This window comes from Hemitrygon akajei, unplaced genomic scaffold (genome assembly GCF_048418815.1).
Source record: "Hemitrygon akajei unplaced genomic scaffold, sHemAka1.3 Scf000079, whole genome shotgun sequence".
NCBI lineage: Eukaryota > Metazoa > Chordata > Chondrichthyes > Myliobatiformes > Dasyatidae > Hemitrygon > Hemitrygon akajei.
Genome location: NW_027331965.1, coordinates 2,324,639 through 2,347,482, shown reverse-complemented (window position 1 = coordinate 2,347,482; position 22,844 = coordinate 2,324,639). Strand labels below are relative to the sequence as shown.

Here is a 22,844-nt window from a genome sequence, read left to right as displayed (position 1 = left end):
TCTCCATCAACTTACCAACCACTGAGGTGAGACACATAGGCCTATAACATCCTGACTCTCCCTACTACCTTTCTTGAATAAGGGAACATCAGAAAAATTTACACTGGTGAATCTGACATCAGTTGTGGGAAAGTTATTGTAAGATATTCTAAGTGACAGGACATAAAGCATTTGCATAGTCATGTAATGATTATGGATGGTCAAATGTAAGGAATTTGGTAATAAACTTACCAGGAAAGTGAATGAAGGCGAGTATTTGCTCGTTCTGTACATGGACGTCAGCAATTTCTTTCACACAGTCCCCTGGCAGGCTGGTCCAGAAGATTCAGTCACTCAGTATTCAGGCTGAGATAGCTGATTAGATTAGAATTAATTCTAATTAGATTATAATTTCATAAGCAAAGTTTAGGCGATAATTCCCCACAACCTAACAAGGTGTTTTCCCGGAGCCTGCAAGATGCAAGTTCAGAAATTGCCAGGGCCCTTGCAGAGATAATTAAATCATACTTAGGGACAGTAAAGCTACCAGAGATTCGGAGATTACCTAATGTTGCCCCACTGTTTAAAATTGCCGCTAAACATAAATTGGAGATTTGGACAGCAGTCAGAATGGCAATTGTTGTGGGAAAGTTATTGGAATAAATTCTAAGTGACCGGACATTACGTACTTGCATAGACATGTAATGATTAAGGTCTGGTCACTGATTATGGATGGAGCTTTTCACTGAAATTACCAGGAAAGTGAATGAAGGCGAAGTTGTGGATGTTGCCTACATGGACCTCAGTAAGGCTTTTCGCAAAGTCCCCTGGGAGGCTGCTCAGGAAGATTCAGTCTCAAAATATTCAGGATGAGGTAGTTAGTTAGATTAGACACCTATCTCTGAGAGAATCCAGAGTGCGTTTGTAGAAGATTGCACTTGGACTGGAAGCCCGTGCCTACTGGAGTACCACAGGAATATGTACTGAGTCTATTGACCATTTATCAACGGAACTCGCTTAAGAAATTCACTACACACCTTGTAATTAACCGAAGCTCGTATACAGCCTCTGCAAAAACAACAACGTAAGGCGGTTGAAACCGGGCCAACAGCTTAGAACTTGAATACTACTATTCCCACGTACCAATACTCTGTGAGACAAATTGTCCAATTTGCAACACCGAAATAGGGGATGTATATCTGTCAGAAAAACATAGAAAACCTAAAGAAAAATACAGGCCTTCGGACCACAAGCCTCTGCCGAACATGTACTTCCTTTAAAAATTACTAAGGGATACCCTTAAACCTCTATTTTTCTAAGCTCCATGCTCATACCTAGGAGTCGCTTGAAAAAGCCCTATCATATCTGCCTCCAGCACCACTGCAGACAACCTATTCCATGCACACACACTCTCTCTGAGTAAAAGAAAGACTTACTCCTGACCTCTCCTCAATACCTACTCCCCAGCACCATAACACCGTGCCCTTCAAGTCTTCGTTTCTCTCTTCGTCCAGATTCTGGCTTGGGGGTTCATCAACAGCAATCGTTCTCAACAGTAATTAGGTGGGCTGAAAAGCCTCATTCGGTTCATTATGACTCTAATGATGTGATTCAGATGAGGGATGAGGCTCTGTAAACGGAATTCAGTGAGTCAGATGCTGAAGAGCAGGACCTCCAGGGTTGCGATCTCGGGAATGATCGCTGTGCCCCGAAGTAATGAGTGCAGAATTTGGAAGAGTATTCAGTTTCAACGTGGCTGAGCAGTTAGTGTGGGATGAGGGAATAAGGCTCTTTGGATAAATGGCTAGGTGGAATCTTTACGGAAGGGACAGTCTGAACCTTCTCTGGAAGTGGACTAATATCCTGGAGGGATAGTTTGTTATTGCTGCATAGTGAGGTTTAAACGAGTGTTGCAGTTTGATGGGAACCAGAGTGCCGGAGCCGATAGTGGAGAAGTCGTGAATCAGATGCTGATGACCTCAAGCAACGTTAGGAATCAAACGGTTAAGCATGGTGTAAATAGTGTCGTGACCTTGAGAATGGTCGTCGGCAAGCTGAGATCCCGGATTAACTTTGTTAGTGACAAATTTGGTCCTCTGGATGACAAGAACGCTAATGCATTTGGAGAGTCAAAATAAATGGTGGAAGACCCTAAATATTTTCTTCTTCTGTATTTACTCAACAGATAGGTCTGGTTTCGGAGGTTCTGTTTTTTATTGATGTGACAGACCTTCAGGGACGAAAGGGGGATGTGTGGCATTGCTAATCAGTGATATTTTGATGGCAGTGCTCCATCAGGACAGACAGAAGAGCTCTTCTAGTGTGGTGAAATAAGAAAGGCTTTAATGGGGCCAAGTTACTGACCAAGAGATTTAGAGGAATAAATTTGCCAAGAGGTCAAAGTTCTTACAAACATAACGTTTTTATAGTAGAATTTTAAACTTTCAATATATTCACTCGGAAACCCCTAAAGAAACAGGACTAAATGAGAAAGTGTTTGCAAATGTGTTGAAAAAGGTTTACCTCATCACAATTTGTAAGTCCCGATTAGAGTGCCGATCTGCTATTTGGGAACGAAACTGCAAAATGACAGAAATTTTGTGTAGGGGAACGCTTTGCACCCACTGGCCACAGTGCCATTCCTTTGAATGTTCTCTTTCAAAAAGATCGATGAGAAACCGGCCGATGAGGGAAATCCATGGAGAAGGCCAAAGGAGGCAATTACTGCAACTCCAGAAATCAACGATCAAATACAAACATGACAACAGCGATCCCTCGAACTTCCGGTAATTGTTTCCACTTTACAGTTACCATTTCCCCCTCTCCTCAATTCTGTGACCCTGCCCATCACATGCCCTTGGGGTCCACCCACTTCCCCATGTCCCATGCTCTTCAGCGCTCTCCTATCAGGTAGCCCCTTCTGCAGCACTTCAACACTTACATCTAGCATCTTCCATCTGTTTAATACACCTATCCCCATCTCCTTGTGTTCCCTATCACCCACCGCTTTTCACATCCTGCAACCCTCTCTCATTGTCTTGCTGAAACTTTTCATAATATTTTTTCCAGTCATGATGACGGATCTTGGCCCGAAACCTCAGCTGCTGGTACTTGGCAAAGATCCTGCCTGGGCATGCTGAGCTGCGCCAGCATTTAATGGAGAAAACCAGTTGTAGTCCGTGGGTTGAGATTCTAAGTTGGAAAAGTTCCAATTTTAATGTTATCGAAACATAGAAAATCTTCGGCACTACAGGCCCTTCGGCCCACAAGTCTGTCCCTAACTTAGAACTGGCAATAAAAAAGCCCAGATAACCAAAAGGCGAGAGAGTAGCAGTAAGTTAAACCCAAGATGGAGCCACAGAAAACAAGTCTCTACTCAGCTCATGTGCAGTGATACTGAATGCCCACTAAACACTGTCAATTTAACCCACGCAATCCCAAACATACGGACGCCAGGTAATGATTTTTAAAAATATAATTACCCTCAGAATTACATGCCTCTCATTATCCTGGTCCATGGGAAAAACACAAGCCTGGTCTGTTCAGCCCTGTCTGGGCCACCTTGGGAAAATCTCTAATGACTAAAGACACGAAACAGTCAATGATCTGGGGGATGCATTACTGATGATGTGTCCCACTGCACACCCAGTTAATTGAACCAACTCGTGCCGGACGACGTTAGTGAAAGGCATGGGCCAGATTAATCTGGCTTCACCATACGAGCGTATCCGCCATAGCACCTCATACCTCACCACCTGAAACTCCGCAGCCTTACCTCTCCCAGCCACGCATACGCATCCACCAGCCCAACAGCCCTGTGAAGTTTGGCCAGGTGGATTCAGAATTGGCTTGCCTGCAGAATGCAGAGGGTCGTGATGGAGGGAGTACATTCAGATTGAAGGGTTGTGACTAGTGGTGTCCCACAAGGATCTGTTCTGGGACCTCTACTTCTTGGGAGTTTTATTAACGACCTGGATGTGGGGGTAGAAGTGTGGGTTGGCAAGTTTGCAGAGGACATAAAGGTTGGTGATGTTGTAGATAGTGTAGAGGATTGTCGAAGATTGCAGCGAGACATTGATAGGCTGAAGAAGTGTGCTGGGAAGTGTCAGATGGAGTTCAACCCGGAAAAGTGCGAGGTGGTACACTTTGGAAGGACAAACTCCAAGGCAGAGTACAAGGTAAATGGCAACATACTTGGTAGTGTGGAGGAGCAGAGTGTCCTGGGGGTACATGTCCACAGATCCCTGAAAGTTTCCTCACCGGTAGATAGGGTAGTTAAGAAAGCTTATGGGGTGTTAGCTTTCATAAGTCAAGGAATAGAGTTCAAGAGACGAGATGTAATGATGCAGCTCTTTAAAACTCTGGTTAGGCCACACTTGGAGTACAGTGTCCAGTTCTGGTCGCCTCAGTATAAGGAGGATGTGGAAGCATTGGAAAGGGTACAGAGGAGATTTACCAGGATGCTGCCTGGTTTAGAGAGTATGGATTATGATCAGAGATTAAGGGAGCTAGGGCTTTACTCTCTGGAGAGAAGGAGGATGAGAGGAGACATGATAGAGGTATAAAAGATATTAACAGGAAAGGATAGAGTGGATAGCCAGCGCCTCTTCCCCAGGGCACAACTGCTCAGTACAAGAGGACCTGGCTTTATGGTAAGAGGAGGGAAGTTCATGGGGGATATTAGAGGAAGGTTTTTCACTCAGAGAGTGGTTGGTGCGTGGAATGCACTGCCTGAGCCAGTGGTGGAGGCAGATAAACTAGTGAAGTTTAACAGACCACTAGACAGGCATATGGAGGAAATTAAAGTGGGGGTTATATGGGAGGCAGGGTTTGAGGGTCGGCACAACGTTGCGGGCCGTGCGGCCTGTAATGTGCTGTCCTATTCTAAGTTCTATGTTCTATGTAAGTTGATGTCACTTTGCCTCACTTTTATAGACTGTGTCATTGTACTGAATAAGTAAAGATGCAAATTGTTTTTTATTGTCTCCCGCATGACATTTAAGACGAATCTCGGCAATACAGAGGAGGGCACATCTGGACCACAGGATACAAGAGATGAGCACAAGCCGATTCGCAGGTGAAGTGTTGCCTCACTTGGAAGGACTGGTAGGTGCAGAGTTCTGGCCGTTCACAGAGCTGAGTGACAGGAGGGAGATTAGTTCGTTAGGCCGGAACATGAGGAGTGGGGGCAGGTGGGAGAGGAGAGGGGTGAGGGAAGTTTAGGAGAAATGACATGGAAGGGGAAGAAAAGGGAGTAGAGCGGCCAGAGAAAAAGAAGGGGTGAAAAGTCGTTCAAATGAGAGAGGAGTGGTGAGCAACGATTATTTCGAAGGCTTAGAACAAGGCGCTGAGAGAGAGTTAGAGGGGCATGGAGGGGTACGGCGAGGGAGAAGGACAGCACAAGGGTAAAGATGGTTACAGTTACCCTTTCTCCTCCTCCCCTCCCTTAACTCATCAAACATTGCTGCCCTATCTCTGAACTCACGCCCCTCCTTTCTTCACACCTTGTTCACCTACAAAAGTTAACGAGGCTCGATGCTGACTAGCTCGCAGCCGTAGGCCTCGTCTGCATTTCTCCAGCAATTCCGACCCCACTCCTGCATTTGCTGGCCAATTGATAACACCGTTCCCGTACGACATCCTGAACGTGACCGACCCTGCGTTCTGAGAGGGCGGAAACACTCGGGACGGGGTTTGGAGACGGGATAAGGTTGCCAGCTTCTCCTCAGAGCAAACTTCCTCCACGCGCGTGAAAACAGTTTGCATACAGCATGGCGTGAGACGCCCACAACCTCGCCATCCCGTCGCTCAGAGCTCTCTCTCCCATTCCCTTATTCGGATCCATCTTATCCTCAGCGGGCGGCAATTTCGCAATTTCCCACAACTTCACCACCCCATTCCCCTTTCCACCACGATTGAGTGAATCACCCGGGATGGATCAAATCCACAGCCTGGGATTCGCTGAATTAAACAAAGAACCCCTTTGGTTGTGATGGAACGGCAAGGAGGGAAATTGTTTGACCTACGCGGAAGTACAGACAGAAACTACCCGCGTCCGCGAGAGACGGTTAACGCAGCCTTTGATATTCCTGTCTGTGTTTCCTCCATTTGCCCCCAGTCCCCTCTCCTCCCGCTGTCGGACATACCCCGGGCCGCCGAGGGTGCGCGCACCAGAACTGCGGCCATGTAGGCTTATTCCAGCTCAATCGGACCAGTGTATCTGTAATGCCCGACGGACACTGTATAAACAAATAGCCTCGGAGGGAGCAGCTTAGACTGAAATCTCTGTACATGGTGAGCACACCGCTCACCCGGGACCACACTGAACTCCGTCCGGTTTCAACATCGCAGTAAGTGTTGTCTCCGATTCCTCAGAACCAGGGAGCGTTCACAGCGGGGTTCGGACCGGGAGGGAATTCAATGGCTGGAAGCAGCTCTGAAATGTTCAAGTTAACGAATTAATCACTGAGCAAACGGATTAGGAGAAGCGACGTCATTACCTTCAATCAAAACATTCTCCTGCTGGTTTCTACTGAGCCAGCACTGTAGAACGTTTCACACCGACAGTGATATCCGAAATGTCCCACGGGGCAGGGTTCCGTCTCTGATCTCTCTCTCTCTCTCTCTCTCTGTTTTCTCTCTCTCTCACTCTCTCTGATCTCTCTGTCTCTCTCTCTCTCTCTCTCTGTGATCTCTCTCTCTCCCTGTCACACACACACGCACTCACACACAGACACACACACACACACACACACACACACACTAAAACTAACTACTCAAAACAACAGATAAAACGTGAGATTTTACTGTTTGGATTGTCTCAGTTAAGAATGTGGCAGATCGGCTAATTCCATTTTTTTAAAAAAAGGATATTATAGCCACAAATTATTAGGTGTTGAGATAAATTAGAATACTGGAAACTCACAAAGTCTGATAGCGATTGAGACAAGTCGGCATTCAGATTGCTGACACTGCGGAACTTTCTTTCCTCTGTCAGCGCGTTTTATTGATATCCCCCTGGAACAGTAAGATTTGACTACAATATTCAGCCTGCTTTGCTGACAGTTGAAGGGAGGGGAGGAATGTTGAACCGTTTGGATTTGTTTTCAGCAGAAACGCCGCTCCCTGATCCGAGGAATGTCTGCGTGTCGGAATCCGTCCTGCGGACGGGCAGCAGCTTGCACACAGAAAGTCGCGCTGTGAGTCTCACAGAACAGCAGCACCGGCTCCTCGCCCGATTCTCTGCTATGAAGTTGGAAGAAAACGACTTGAAAATATATCCACACGGAGACTGAATATTCTTAGCGAATTAAGGTGAGAATAATTCAGCTTCTGATATTTGTTTCCGATCTTTATTTCAAATCGATGCATGATTTGCGTTTTGCATCGGTGATCAATAACTCATTCGCACCATTTTAACCCTCTTCCGGCGGCGATATCATTTGTGATCCTACACTTCCTTGTCAGCATTACTGAGATTTTCCACAGCTTATGCCACGATTAAAAACAGATCTGAAACCAAGGGTTCCGATTTCAAAGCAAGCGTGTGAAAAATCTGTTTGGACAACACGTTTCCCGCTTCCAAAGCTTGTCATTTCAGATGAATGCATGTTATCTTTCCCTTTGAGACTGTGTTTATTGTGGGTGCTTCCAACTGATCCGCTCGACATCCTGTAGAAGCAAAGATTTTGATTCTGTTCAAGGCCACGGCACACAGTAAACAGCGGGGGTGGGGGCGGTGCTGGGAAAAGGGGGGGGGGCGGGGTGACCGGTTACAGAAAGAGACAGGCGGCAGGCGGCATTACGGAGCGAAAACCATGATTTTATTGTACGGGGCAGAAGGCTGGATGGGCCGAGTGGCCGATTTCTGCGTGGTATATTGACAGTAAAGATCTGACTCCAGAGTTACTGGAAAACTATATAACAATTACGAACCATCACATATATAAAGTACCTGTCGCTGAAATAAAAACAAACATTGAAGGCAGAAGGCGACGCCCTGCATCGGGACAGGTGAGGGATGTTCGAGTTGAAACTCGTCCTGAGCTGGGAAGCCCCGTTCTCACACAGGGTGGAGCTCAGAACCTCCTAGAACCCGAGATGGATCAGATCCTCGGTCTGGGATTGGCTGAATTAAACAAAGAACCTCCGCCTCATTGGTTGTGATGGAACTGCAAGGAGGGAAATTGTTTGACCTACGCGGAAGTTCACACAGAACCTACCTGCGTCCGCGAGAGACGGTTAACGCGGCCTTTGATATTCCTGTCTGTGTTTCCTCTATTTGCCCGCAGTTCCGTCTCCCCCCGCTGTCGGACATACCCCGGGCCGCCGAGGGTGCGCGCACCAGAACTGCGGCCATGTACGCTTATTGCAGCTCAATCGGACCAGTGTATCTGTAATGCCCGACGGACACTGTATAAACAAGTAGCCTCGGAGGGAGCAGCTTAGACTGAAATCTCTGTACATGGTGAGCACACCGCTCACCCGGGACCGCACTGAACTCCGTCCGGTTTCAACATCGCAGTAAGTGTTGTCTCCAATTCCTGAGAACCAGGGAGCGTTCACAGCGGGGTTCGGACCGGGAGGGAATTCAATGGCTGGAAGCAGCTCTGAAATGTTCAAGTTAACGAATTAATCACTGAGCAAACGGATTAGGAGAAGCGACGTCATTACCTTCAATCAAAACATTGTCCTGTTGGTTTCTACTGAGTCAGTACTGTAGAACGTTTCACACCGACAGTGATATCCGAAATGTCCCACGGGGCAGGGTTCCGTCTCTGATTTCTCTCTCTCTCTCTGATCTCTCTCTCTCTCTCTCTCTCTCTCTCTCTCTCTCTCTCTCTCTCTCTCTCTCTCTCTCTCTCTCTCTCTCTCTCTCTCTCTCTCTCTCTCTCTCTCTCTCTCTCTCTCTCTCTCTCCCTCCCTCTCCCTCTCATCTCTATCTCTCTCTCCGTCACACACACACATTCACACACACACACACACACACACACACATACACTCTCACACACACAGACACAGACACACACACACACATACACTCACACACACACACAGACACACACACACAGACACACACACTCACACACACAGACACACAGACCGTCACACACACACACAGACACACACACACACATACACTCACACAGACACACACTCACACAGACTCAGACACACACACTCACACACACACAGTCACACACACATACACACACAGACACACACACACTCACACACACAGACACACACACAGTCACACACACAGACTCACACACACACACACTCACGCACACACACACTCACACAGACACACAGACACACACACACAGACACACACACTCACACACAGACACACACACACAGTCACACACACAGACTCACACACACACTGACACACACACACACAGTCACACACACACACACAGTCACACACACACACACACAGACTCACACACACACACTCACACACACACACTCACACAGACACACACACAGACACACACACCGTCACACACACACACACATACACTCACACAGACACACACTCACACAGACTCAGACACACACACTCACACACACAGACACACACACACAGTCACACACACAGACACACACACAGACTCACACACACACTCACACACACACACACACACACAGAGTCACACACACACAGACTCACACACACACGCACACACACACACACACACACACACACACACACACACACAGACACACACACACACTAAAACTAACTACTCAAAACAACAGAGAAAACGTGAGATTTTACTGTTTGGATTGTCTCAGTTAAGAATGCGGCAGATCGGCTAATTCCATTATTTTTGTTTTTCTTAGAAAGAAAGATATTAAAGCCACAGATGATTAAGTGTTGAGATAAATTAGAATACTGGAAACTCACAAAGTCTGATAACAATTGTGACAAGTCGGCATTCAGATTGCTGACACTGGGGAACTTTCTCTCCTCTGTCACCGAGTCTTATTGATATCCCCCTGGAACAGTAAGATTTGACTACAACATTAAGCCTGCTTTGCTGACAGTTGAAGGGAGGGGAGGAATGTTGAACCGTTTGGATTTGTTTTCAGCAGAAACGCCGCTCCCTGATCCGAGGAATGTCTGCGTCTCGGAATCCGTCCTGCGGACGGGCACCAGCTTGCGCACTGAAAGTCGCGCTGTGAGTCTCACAGAACAGCAGCACCGGCTCCTCGCCCGATTCTCTGCTATGAAGTTGGAAGAAAACGACTTGAAAATATATCCACACGGAGACTGAATATTCTTAGCGAATTCAGGTGAGAATAATTCAGCTTCTGATATTTGTTTCCGATCTTTATTTCAAATCGATCCATGATCTGTGTTTTGCATCGGTGATCAATAACTTATTCGCTCCATTTTAACCCCCTTCCGGCGGCGATATGATTTGTGATCCTACACTTTCTTGTCAGCATTACTGAGATTTTTCACAGCTTCTGCCACGATTAAAAACGGATCTGAAACCAAGGGTTCCGATTTCAAAGCAAGTGTGTCAAAACTCTGTTAGGACAACACGTTTCCCGTTTCGAAAACTTGGCATTTCAGATGAATTCATGTTATCTTTTCCTTTGAGACTGTGTTTATTCTGGGTGCTTCCAACGGATCCGCTCGACATCCTGTAGAAGCAAAGATTTTGACTCTGTTCAAGGCCACGGCACACAGTGAACAGCGGGTGTGGGGGCGGTGGTGGGAAAAGGGGTTGGGGGGCTGACCGGTTACAGAAAGAGACAGGCGGCAGGCGACATTACGGTGCGAAAGCCATGATTTTATTGTACGGGGCAGAACGATGGATGGGCTGAGTAGCCGATTTTTGGTATATTTCCGGTAAAGATCTGACTCCAGATAGTAAATGTCGAACTCCAGAATTACTGTAACATTGTTTACTGTAGTACAGGAAGGAAGAGAGCGCGTTGGGCCGTAAATGGGGTCGGGCCACCGGGGGCGATCCTCAACGTTGCAGGAAGTGCTGGCCGGTTTGAGGTCCGAGAAACCCAAGGGGTCCCAGGGGAGTAGGGACCCCTGTTTGAGGGGATGGACAGGGAGAGTAAGCCTTCGGGGGACGACCAGCGCAGTGGGCTGGTAGTGGCGGGCGTCCCGGGAGAGGAGGGGCGACTGGTAGCGTGTGCTATAACTGTGGGAAAGAGGGGCATTTCCGGCGGGAATGTGAACAGTCAGGGGTGTGCTACAGCTGTGGCGAAGGGGGACACTTTCGGAGGGATTGTGAGAGACAAGACGTCCCGAGGTAGGCAAGCCCCCGGGCGAATAAGAACGGAGAGGAGTCGGGAAACTTAGGAGAGACTCAGTGAGGGAACGGACTGGGGTCTCTGGAGGAACACATTGCTAGAAATCAGCCAGGGGACCACCGAAAGCCCAAGCGTGGGCCTACCGATAGAGGGAGTTTACGCAAAAGCCATCCTCGACACAAGATGTCAGGTTACCTTATTGCACCGGCCGTTCTACAACAAATATCTAAAGCACTTGTCAGTAACCCCATTTGAGGCACTGGAGATTTCGGGTGTAAGAGACAGTGATTATCCGTGTACCTGTCAGTGAGATTGGAATTCTCGGAGGGCGATGAGGGAGTGTCTGAAGCCATTGAGACGCCGGTGTTGGTTTGTCCGGACCCGGTGGAAACAGGTGTCGCTCTGCCCTTCTGCTGGGGACTAACTCCCCTCTTGTGAACGGCTCCTGGGAGCCGGTAAGGAGAAGGCGCTGGAGAACTTTCTGGAGACCCTCTCGGTACACCCAGTGTTTCAAGCGGTGTTTCGAGCTGGATCCTGAGTGCAAACGAGTGTCGGTGTGGTGTACGCAAGGGAGGTCTAAAGTGATACGGCAGGGGAGGTGGCACTAGTGATGGGGACCCTCAGATTCCCCGGAGTGCCGGCGGGCGAAGCCCTGATAGTAGACGCCCCGCACGATCTCGAGGGGGAGACACGATTTCCGGCGGGGGTGCTGGTGAGGCCCGAAGTGCAGAGGCCAGCGGTGGTACCTGCGAGACGGATGGCCGTCAGTGTCAGGAACACTACGGCAGGAGAAATCACCTTTAAGAGAGGGATCCCGCTGGCGCATTTGTTCCCGGTGACGGTAATGTCTAACGCCCCTGTGAGGCCCACGAGGGGGATGGATTGGAAAACAGAGGAAAGCTGACCGCTGAGGCCTTTAACTTTGGGGATTATCCTGTGTCACCGGAGCAGAAACGCAGGCTGGCGGAGAAGACTTTGAAGCTGGAAGATGTTTTTTCTCTTGGCGAATTCGATGTGGGTTGCTCCAAGAGCACTCGCCATATCATTCGAGTGACTGAGGACACCCCGTTCAGAGAGAGGTCACGGCGACTGGCCCCTGCAGATGTGGAAGACGTGCAGCAACACTTGTGCAAGTTGAAGGAAACTGGAATCATCACTGAGTCTCGAAGCCCCTATGCGTCCCCAATAGTAGTGGCCCGGAAGAAGATGAGAAGGGTACGCATGTGTGCGGACTATCGGACTTTCAACCGGCGAACTGTCGCTGACCAGTATATCAAATATGGGATATTAATTGCCCAGCAATAAAATCTAAAATTTGGCAATGCCAATCCACCGTCCTTTTTTAACTTCTGTAAATGTCTTTTACCTAACCTAGAATTTTTATTCTGCCAGAAATACATGAAGAAATTTTTCAATGAACATTGTCAAAAAAAGATTTCAGAATAAAAATTGGTACCGCTTGAAATATATATAAGAACATAGGTAAAAAATCACCTTAAAACCATTAATCCGACTTATCAATGATAAAGACAATGGTGAACATTTTGTAAACAAATATTTAATGTGATCAATTAAGGGTAAAAAATTAACCTTAAAAAAATCCTATGCTTTTTCTTGTAATTTTAATCTCTAAGTATATAAAATAAACAGTAACTAATTTAAAATGCAAATTTCTGTAAATTGGAACCTGCCTATTTAGGGGGAACAATTCACTCTTATTAAGATTCAATTTATACCCGGAAGAATTACTAAACTGAGCCAACAATGATATAACTGCAGTAATGGATTTCTCAGGATCAGAAATGTATAATAGCAAGTCGTCTGCATATTATGATAACTTACGGATATCCATCCCGCGATTAATGCCAAAAATGTTAGGTGATTCTCTAATAGCAATTGCCAAAGGTTCCAGCGCAATATCAAATAATAATGGACTAAGAGGACAACCTTGCCTGGTAACCCGAAATAAGCAAAAAAAGTGAGGTGCCGGAGACAATTTTCCACAATATGGACCAGTCACACACAGAATATCTACATAGTTCAACAAAGACCGATCATGAGTCACCATGGCATTGTGCATGGAAAGTTGTGTTCAACAATACTTTTTTAAGATTTTTGAAGATGATTGTCAATGAGGGTGGGGGAGTGGGTATTGTGCATTGGCAAGCTGCCTCATGACAGCTTGGTCTGGAAGATAACGTCCCATGCGGTACAGAGACAGAGCTAGTTGGGTTCAAAAGTTGCCTTGAAGCTAGCAAGCAAAGAGTGGTGGATGAAGGTTTCTCCTCAGAGTGGAGGCGGGTAACTAGTGGTGTACCGCAAGGCTGCAAGTTGGGACATTTGATATTCGTTATTTGATAGCAATGATTACAATGCAAGTGCACAAGGCTTGACCAGAAATTTCGCCGATGACAGACAATTAGTAGATGGTACTCACGGTGAATATTATCGTCGCTTATAGGGGATCTAAATGGGCAGAGGATGGTAAATAGATTCCAAAACCAACCCGAGCAGCAACGGTTTCATGCAGAGGCTGGTGATTATGTGGCGGGAACTGCCACAGGAAGTGGATGAGGCAGACACAATTGTATAATTCCAGAAGCAGTTGGGATGTGAAGATGGAAGGAAGAGGCCAGGAGGAAAACGGGCCCAACTTAGAAAATTAGGACCATCTCAGTGTACACTGTGGTCAGCATTGTCTCGATGGGCTGAAGGGTCAGTATCTGTGCTCTGTTTCTCTGTGCCTCTATCGGAAGGATGCTCTAGATATCACTGGACAGACATACAGACATGGTTTGGGAGTTGATGCGAACTGCGGCTCTGATACAGTGAATGGCTGTACTGTCACATTTGCAAAGTAATCCAACTCTCTCTGACTCACTGTCTGCTTGTTGTGTTTAATTCAGGGCATCACCAGCAAGTGGAGCTGTCCTGCACCGGGATCAGAGTGTAAACAAGACGACGACAATCAACAACCATCAGTCAGAATCAGAATGGCTACAGGTATGTTCACCTGGACCTTTATAACTAAACTTCTGCCCTGTTGGTGCACAATAGTTCAGATGAAGAAGCTTACACAGGCGCTAACAGGGCAGAGAAAAAGTTTCATCAAGCAGTGTCATTGATCCCACTGGTAAAGTGATTTGTGTAATGGATCGGTCCAACAGTTCCAGCGCAGGGACCTGACACCAGTAATGGTCGAATGACTCCACTCACCAGGCAAAGCTTCACCTGAGTGAAAGGAGCCGGAGACCCTGAATCAGCAGGTTGAGAGTGAAACACAAACAGGAATGTGACAGCGGTGTTGTTTGATATGTAAAAGTCTACAGACAGACGGACATACTTTATTGATCCCGAGGGAAATTGGATTTCGTTACAGTCGCACCAACCACGGATAGTGTAGAAATATAGCAATATAAAACCATATATAATAATAAGTTAATCATGCCAAGTGGAAATAAGTCCAGGACCCGCCTATTGGCTCAGGGTGTCTGACACTCCGAGGGAGGAGTTGTAAAGTTTGATGGCCACAGGCAGGAATGACTTCCTATGACGCTCAGTGTTGCATCTCGGTGGAATGAGTCTCTGGCTGAATGTACTCCTGTGCCTAACCAGTACATTATGGAGTGGAGGGGAGTATTTTCCAAGATGGCATGCAACTTGGACCGCATCCTCTTTTCAGACACCACCGTCAGAGAGTCCAGTTCCACCCCTACAACATTATCTAGGTTCAGGGTTTGTTGCACATCAGGGCCTGTTTAGAGGTGAAAGACATCTTCAACTTTCATTTACAAAATTCAGAGGCAGGTGACAAGAGCATTTCGTGGATTTCAAAGATTGTGCGATAATACAACATTTCATGTTTTGTCAGGGCAGCTCTCAACTCCCCCCTCGCTGCGCAAAGTAGATGAGGGGAGTTTTCCGAACTCTGTTTTCTGTAGCCGAGCCGAGAACATTGCTAGCCTTGGAAATGGCTGAGGATCAGGAGACACTTCATTTGTGGTCTGCATCGGTTTGTCACTGTCTGGTATGGAGGGGCTACTGCACAGGACCGAGAGAAGCTGCCGGAAGTTGTAGATCTTCAGGGAGCGGTGTCTCAGAAAGGCAGCGTCCATTATTAAGGACGTCCAGCACCCAGGGCATGCCCTTTTCTCACTGTTACCATCAGGGAGGAGGTACAGAAGCCTGAATGCACACACTCAGCGATTCAGGAACAGATTCGTCCTCTCTGCCATCCCATTCCTAAATGGACATTGAATCTTTGGACACTACCTAACTTTGTTCAAAATACACAGTCTTTCTGTTTTTGCACATTTAAAAAAAAATCTATTCAATATACGTAATTGGTTTACTTGTTTACTTTTTTTTAAAAAAATTATTCATTATTATTTTTTTCTCTGCTAGATTACCTATTGCATTGAACTGCTGCTGCTAAGTTAACAAATTTCACGTCACATGCCGGTGATAATAAACCTGATTCTGATTCTGTTTTACGTGTGCAAGTTTACCCTTCAAGCTCCCGTGTTCCGGGGCAAACTGTCCCAGCCGAACCAGATAACAAACAACCCCATCCGGTAACGTACTTGTGAATCTCCCCGACACTCTTCCCAGCTGAGTCGCATCCATCCTGTAGATTGTTGGCAACTGCATCCTTAGCAAATGCAAAGCTCTCTCAGCGAGACTATGTTTAGCTACTGGAACTGCACGCAAGACTCTCCCTTTGCCAATGACTTGTATCGTTGCTACGTGACAATTATTATCCAGGAGACGGGATGGGACCCAGGGGACCAGGCATCATGGGCATCAAGGTTATGTTCAATCTGTAACCCAGGGGACTGGACGTTGTCTATCTCAAGGCAGTGGTCAGTCTTTGACCCAGGGGACAAGACAGTGTGTGACAAAGCAACCGGAGAACGTTTGATCTGGAGGATCGGACCACGAGTAATCCAGTGGCTTGTCTGTGAGTGACACAGGTGACTGGACAGTTTGTGATCCAGGGAGATTTAAGTTTGTGGGAAATAATCCCAGTGATAATTCCTGCTATCACCTAATGCCTTTCCATTAATAACCGCTGGTTATCGGTGTGTTCAGTTAATACGTAGTCGGTGATCAGTATTACTGTGTCTATCCAGTTCTTTTTCTGGGAGTGGATGTGTCCACTCACTGGCTTACCGGGATGGTCACCTGGCAGGAGGTGTGGTTCACATTCACCAGCACAGTCCCACTCCAAATCCGGTCAGCCGGAGTCCCGGCCCCATTGCAGACACCCGTTGTGAATCCTTGTTCGAGCACAAATCACTCTAAACCTGCAATTCATCATTTACTGCAGGTGGGAAATTAAATCGGTTACAGAAAGTACTCAAGAGGCTTCTACCAGGCAGCTCATCGGGGGAAGATGATCGGGACACGGGAAGCAAGGTTCCAAAGCAGGGTCCGATTGAGAGCAATGTCCCAATGGAATGCGGTCCAGCCGCAGAGGAGGAGAAGCAAATTCAGCCCAGAGACAGTGACGTCAGAGACACTGAGCAGGACCCTGGAACCGGCACAAGTGAGGCGACTGCCTGTCAGCCCAGAGACAGTGACGTCAGAGACACTGAGCAGGACCCTGGACCCAGCACAAGTGAGGCGACTGCCTGTCAGCCCAGAGACAGTGACGTCAGAGACACTGAGCAGGACCCTGGAACCGGCACAAGTGAGGCGACTGCCTGTCAGCTCGGAAACTCATTAAACACGGAATTGTCAAGTGCCCAACAGGGAGTGGGTGAGTGAAACATGAGGGTGATGTGTTCGCAGAATGAGGTGGGAAGTGGGTAAATGTGATTCCTTGTTGGATGGTTGGTCAGAGAGAGGAAAAGTGTGGGCGTGGTGCATGCGGTGTAGTGTGGCACCCGTTACCGCACTACAGGAAATGTCCTACCTGCTCTGAGGATTTCCAGGATGTGTATCGGAGGAAATGCAGCTATCCGGGTAAGGGAGTATTTCCAGGATATGAGTTATGGGAAATGCATTCGCCAGGATAGAGAGAGTATCTCTGGGAAGCGACAGTCCCAACATTTATTGTCCATTTTAAACTGAAATCGGTGAGTGGGTGGGACGGTGGGAGAGACAGGTTTCTGGTGAATGGGTTCCTTCTGGGAACGTCTAGCACAGCGCATTGATGGGTCGGTTTTTTAAGACCAGTGTTGGAGATTAGGGCAAAATACGTGTTTCCAGCTGAAAGCAGGTAAACACTGAGGTTCAAGACATGACTGGTTTGTTAGGGCTGGGTGAGAGCGGTGGAGACAAGCGATATTTGAGTTTGTGACTACATTCACATTTTATATTCGCAGAGCCAGAGTTTACAATTTTCGACCTCCTGGCAGAGGGGGGCGAGTATCGACTGTACCAACTGACCAAGTTCTACAGGAACAGACTCAAACATGCAATTGAAGAAAAAGTTGAAAGACTCGGTTGGATGTTGACAAAGGAGGGACATTTCAGTAGAGAAGAAAATGAGGTGAGTGTATTTAGTGTATTGTCACTGAACTGCTGGTATCAGAGGGAATAGTGATCGATATTAATCTCCTGCACGTTCTAGGAGTTCTACATGGCAATGGAGACTTTGATCTCTGACTTGTCTTCAGTAGATCTGTTACAGCTGTTCAGGTGGGGAGCACTGGGAACTGCAGGTTCAACGTCACCTTCTCCTCTCACACCTGCTGTATTTATCAGTGTACCGGACCTCAGTCAGACCTTTGTCTTCAGTAGATCTGTTTCGGCTGTTCAGGTGGGGAGCACTGGGAACTGCAGGTTCAGAGTCACCTTCTCCTCTCACACCTGCTGTATTTGTAACACTTACCCAACAGGCTGGTATATGTCTAGGGGAAAAAGAGATCCAGCCACACACCAACCCCGCCTCCCGTTCACGCAGGTGCTGTGAGAATCGAGTTTATGCCTCGGCAGTATCAGACTCACAACAAATACCGTTATGAAATACACTTTAAAGAGTTTACTAAAATTAAAAGAGTATTAGGCAGTACAATATATATATATATATATATATATATATACACAAGAAAAAAACAAAAGGCGCCAACTTATCAAAGTTCAGTCAGTTTAGTGCACATCGGTGGAGCTCATCCAGCGAACCATTCGTCTCCCCGGTGGTCTCCCGAGCGCACGTCCTCCTTCCTCGGCGTCTCCCTCCGGACTCTCCAAGCCCGCGCAACCCCTCCCCCAAGTTCCCAGCCTCACAAAACACAATAACATTCCCCATTGATTAACAAATGAATACAATTACCATATCAGCCATTCTAAAGCGAAACAATGGCAAGAGAAACTTTTAACAGACAAAGAAGCATTCCTACTCGTAACAAACCACAGAAGCCCTTTTTAGTAACATACACAGGACATTGTACATTCTCTCCCCACCAGCAAATGTCATGCCCTCATGGCATTACTAGAGTTCCCCAAAGCTTCTTGCAACACACAAAACCCAACCCAGGTGCAGAAAGCAGTGACATAACTACCCAGAGCAGTAGAAATCACACTCGGTTCTCCTTGTACCACATATGTCAACCGCTCTGGGGGGCGCCTAATCCTCTGAGATCTCCATACCCCTTCTGCCCCCCTGGGCTCCCTCTCCACCTGCGAACCCACTGTCTCGGACACCCCAGGTCTTCCTGACAGACCCTCACCCCCTTCCTCACAGGAGTCCTCCCTCACCTGAGATCTCTCCGGCTCACGCTCAGGCTCCACCCTCTCTCCCACCAATGTTGGCTGCCTCTCCATCTGGCCCTCAAGACCTTCCCTCCTCTCACCCAATTCAGTATGGGAAGGGCCAGGAGCCTCCTCTCCGGGTACTGGAGCACCAGCGAAAGGGAACAGGGGCCACTCATCTGAGTCATCCTCTTCCGAATCAGTAGCCATTTCCGGGCGAGGGACCCGTCCCCGCTCTTCAGCAGTGGTCTCTACCCTTTCTCTGTGTCCTCGCAGAGTCCTTGTACTGGGCGTAACCTCCCACTCTGGCTCCGTATCCACCTGCACCGCTTGACCCAGCGGCAGCAGGTGATTCCGATGGAGTACCTTGATAGGCCCTTTCCCATCCTCAGGTTTCACCCGGTAAACTGGCAGGTTCGGCATCTGGCTCTCTATTACATAGGGGCTGGCCGCCCATCGGTCTGCCAACTTGTGCTTACCAGGGAGTCCCAAATTCCGTAAAAGGACCCGGTCGCCCGGCAATAATTGAACAAACTTCACCTTTCGATCATACCGCATCTTATTCCTCTGATTTTGTTTGGTAGCCGCCGCCTCGGCCAACTCGTACGCTCGCTGTAACTCCCTCTTCATGTCGGACACATACTTTAGATGGGACTTCCCGGGTAATTCACCCACTTCACCCCCAAAACACAAGTCAATGGGCAATCTCGCTTCCCGCCCGAACATCAGATAATAGGGCGAATATCCTGTAGCATCATTGCGAGTACAATTGTAACAGTGAACCAATTGTCCAATATGACGACTCCACCTGCTTTTCTGCCCAATCTCCAGCGTCCCGAGCATATCCAACAGGGTCCGGTTGAACCTCTCTGGCTGCGGATCTCCCTGTGGGTGATACGGGGTAGTCCTGGATTTCTCAACCCCAAGCATAGTCAGTAATTCATGGATAAGGCGGCTCTCAAAGTCCCGCCCCTGATCGCTATGGATTCGCCTGGGAAGGCCGTAATGAACAAAATACTTCTCCCATAACACCTTCGCCACTGTCGTTGCCTTCTGATCATTAGTGGGAAATGCCTGAGCATAGCGAGTGTAATGATCGGTAATGACTAAGACATTCGCGGTGTTGCTGGTGTCAGGTTCAATCGACAGAAAATCCATACATACCAGGTCCAGAGGTCCCGCACTCTGCAAGTGCGACAGTGGAGCCGCCAACGCGGGCAGGGTCTTCCTCCGGATGCAACGACTGCAGCCCCTACAGTATTCTTCGACTTCCCCCCTCATCCGGGGCCAGTAGAACCGGTCTTTGAGTAATCCATAGGTCTTTTCCACCCCCAAGTGTCCAGAATCATCATGTAGGGCCTGGAGTACAGCCTGCCGATACTCCTCCGGCAGGACCAGTTGCCAACAGTGGGGTTGGTCCAGAGGCGCCGTTACCCGGTACAAGATTTTGTTCTTTAACTTCAACCGAGACCACTCCTTCAACAACAGGGGCACGAATGGGTGTTTCTCCTTCTCAGCCAACGCCCCATCCCCCCTCTCGACTGCTCTCCACACTGTGCCAATGCCCGGGCCATTTTGCTGAGCAGCGGCCACTTCCCCCGGACTCAGTTCCGGCAACTGTTTAGTCCGTAGTGCGGTCAGGTCACAGTAAGCTAGGGGTATGGCGTCGTCAAAACCCCCCAAATGGTCCACGGCTCGTTCCAGCCTCCCTCTTCCCTCGGCCTTCATGGTGATAGCAAACTGGCACATCGCCTTCACTCCAGGGGCAGGGACACTCTCCCACTCCTCATCCCTCTCCTGTTCCCCCGGCTCCCGACGAGACAAAGCATCCGCATCGACATTCTTACTTCCGGGCCGGTACCTCAGGCTGAAATCATATACCGACAAGGCCGCCAGCCACTGATGTCCTGTGGCATCCAGCTTTGCCGAAGTCAAAATATAAGTGAGCGGATTGTTATCCGTTCGCACCTCAAACTTGGCTCCGTACAGGTAATCGCCCAACTTGTCCACCACCGCCCACTTCAGCGCCAGGAACTCCAACTTGTGAGTGGGATAGTTTCTCTCCGATGGCGACAAGCTTCAGCTGACAAAGGCCACCGGCCTCAATGCTTTGCCATGCTCCTGGTACAGAACAGCCCCGAGACCCTCTCGGCTGGCATCCGTGTGCAGCACATATGGCTTCTGGGGATCGGCAAAAGCCAACACCGGGGCCTGGGTCAGTGCCCTTTTCAAAGATCAGAACGCTTCTTCACATTGATCATCCCATCTCGAGCCAAAAGGTTCCGCTGGGTTCCAGTATCCTCCAGCGTCCTGCCTCTGGTCCCCCGTCCGTTTCTTTCCCACCGGGGGATAGCCACACAACAGCTGAGTCAACGGATGACACACTTTGGCGTATCCTTTCACAAATCGCCGGTAATACCCACAGAACCCCAAAAATGAGCGCAGAGCGCCCACTTTCTGGGGTCTTGGCCAGGTGGTCACGGCCTCTATCTTGGTTGGATCAGTAGCCACTCCCTCTCGCGAAATGATATGATCAACGTAGCTAACCGACGACTTGCAGAACTGGCATTTGTCCAGGGAAAGCTTCAACCCTTCTTCATTAAGCCGGCCCAACACCTTCAACAGCCTCTCCTCATGTTCCTCCAAAGTCGATCCAAACACTATCAAATCGTCCAGGTACACCAGCACCTCTAACAGATTCATATCCCCCACAGTTCTCTCCATGAGCCTCTGGAAGGTGGCTGGGGCTCCCGATATGCCTTGGGGCATTCGTTCGAACTGAAAGAACCCCAGCGGGCAGATAAAAGCGGTCTTCTCCTTATCGCCCGCACTCATTGGGATCTGGTAATACCCACTTCTTAAATCCAGCACACTGAACCACTTCGCACCGCTCAGGCAGGCCAGCGCATCCTCGACTCTTGGGACAGTATATTGATCAGGGACAGTTCGCCGATTCAACGTCCTGTAGTCAACACACATGCGCACTCGCCCATTCTTCTTCCGTGCCACCACTATTGGGGACGCATAAGGACTTCGGGACTCAGCTATGATTCCGGCCTCCTTCAACTTGCGCAGGTGCTGCTGCACGTCCTCCTTCCTCGGCGTCTCCCTCCGGACTCTCCAAGCCCGCGCAACCCCTCCCCCAAGGTCCCAGCCTCACAAAACACAATAACATTCCCCATTGATTAACAAATGAATACAATTACCATATCAGCCATTCTAAAGTGAAACAACGGCAAGAGAAACTTGTAACAGACAAAGAAGCATTCCTACTCGTAATAAACCACAGAAGCCCTTTTTAGTAACATACACAGGACATTGTACATATTTATCAGTGTACCGGACCTCAGTCAGACCTTTGTCTTCAGTAGATCTGTTTCAGCTGTTCAGGTGGGGAGCACTGGGAACTGCAGGTTTAGAGTCACCTTCTCCTCTCACAACTACTGTATTTATCAGTGTACCGGACCTCAGTCAGACCTTTGTCTTCAGTAGATCTGTTTCGGCTGTTCAGGTGGGGAGCACTGGGAACTGCAGGTTCAGAGTCACCTTCTCCTCTCACACCTGCTGTATTTATCAGTGTACCGGACCTCAGTCAGACCTTTGTCTTCAGTAGATCTGTTTCAGCTGTTCAGGTGGGGAGCACTGGGAACTGCAGGTTCAGTGTCACCTTCTCCTCTCACACCTGCTGTATTTATCAGTGTACCGGACCTCAGTCAGACCTTTGTCTTCAGTAGATCTGTTTCAGCTGTTCAGGTGGGGAGCACTGGGAACTGTAGGTTCAGAGTCACCTTCTCCTCTCACACCTGCTGTATTTATCAGTGTACCGGACCTCAGTCAGACCTTTGTCTTCAGTAGATCTGTTTCGGCTGTTCAGGTGG

At 48.3% G+C, this 22,844-nt stretch overlaps 1 protein-coding gene across 2 annotated transcripts in view; it reads left to right on the top strand.

The window, feature by feature from the left end:
- The first annotated feature begins 10,166 nt into the window (after positions 1 to 10,166).
- LOC140722536 (NACHT, LRR and PYD domains-containing protein 3-like) overlaps positions 10,167 to 22,844 on the top strand; it is a 58,504-nt gene continuing 45,826 nt past the window's right edge. The window contains exons 1-4 of one of the 2 annotated variants that reach the window (XM_073037248.1): positions 10,167 to 10,284; positions 14,175 to 14,271; positions 16,598 to 17,029; positions 17,598 to 17,764. In XM_073037248.1, the coding sequence (XP_072893349.1) occupies positions 14,262 to 14,271; positions 16,598 to 17,029; positions 17,598 to 17,764 (609 nt within the window). In that variant the 5' untranslated portion in view covers positions 10,167 to 10,284; positions 14,175 to 14,261. Of the gene's footprint in view, positions 10,285 to 14,173; positions 14,272 to 16,597; positions 17,030 to 17,597; positions 17,765 to 22,844 lie in introns of those variants that run through there. The other variant, XM_073037249.1, reaches the window with a different exon arrangement.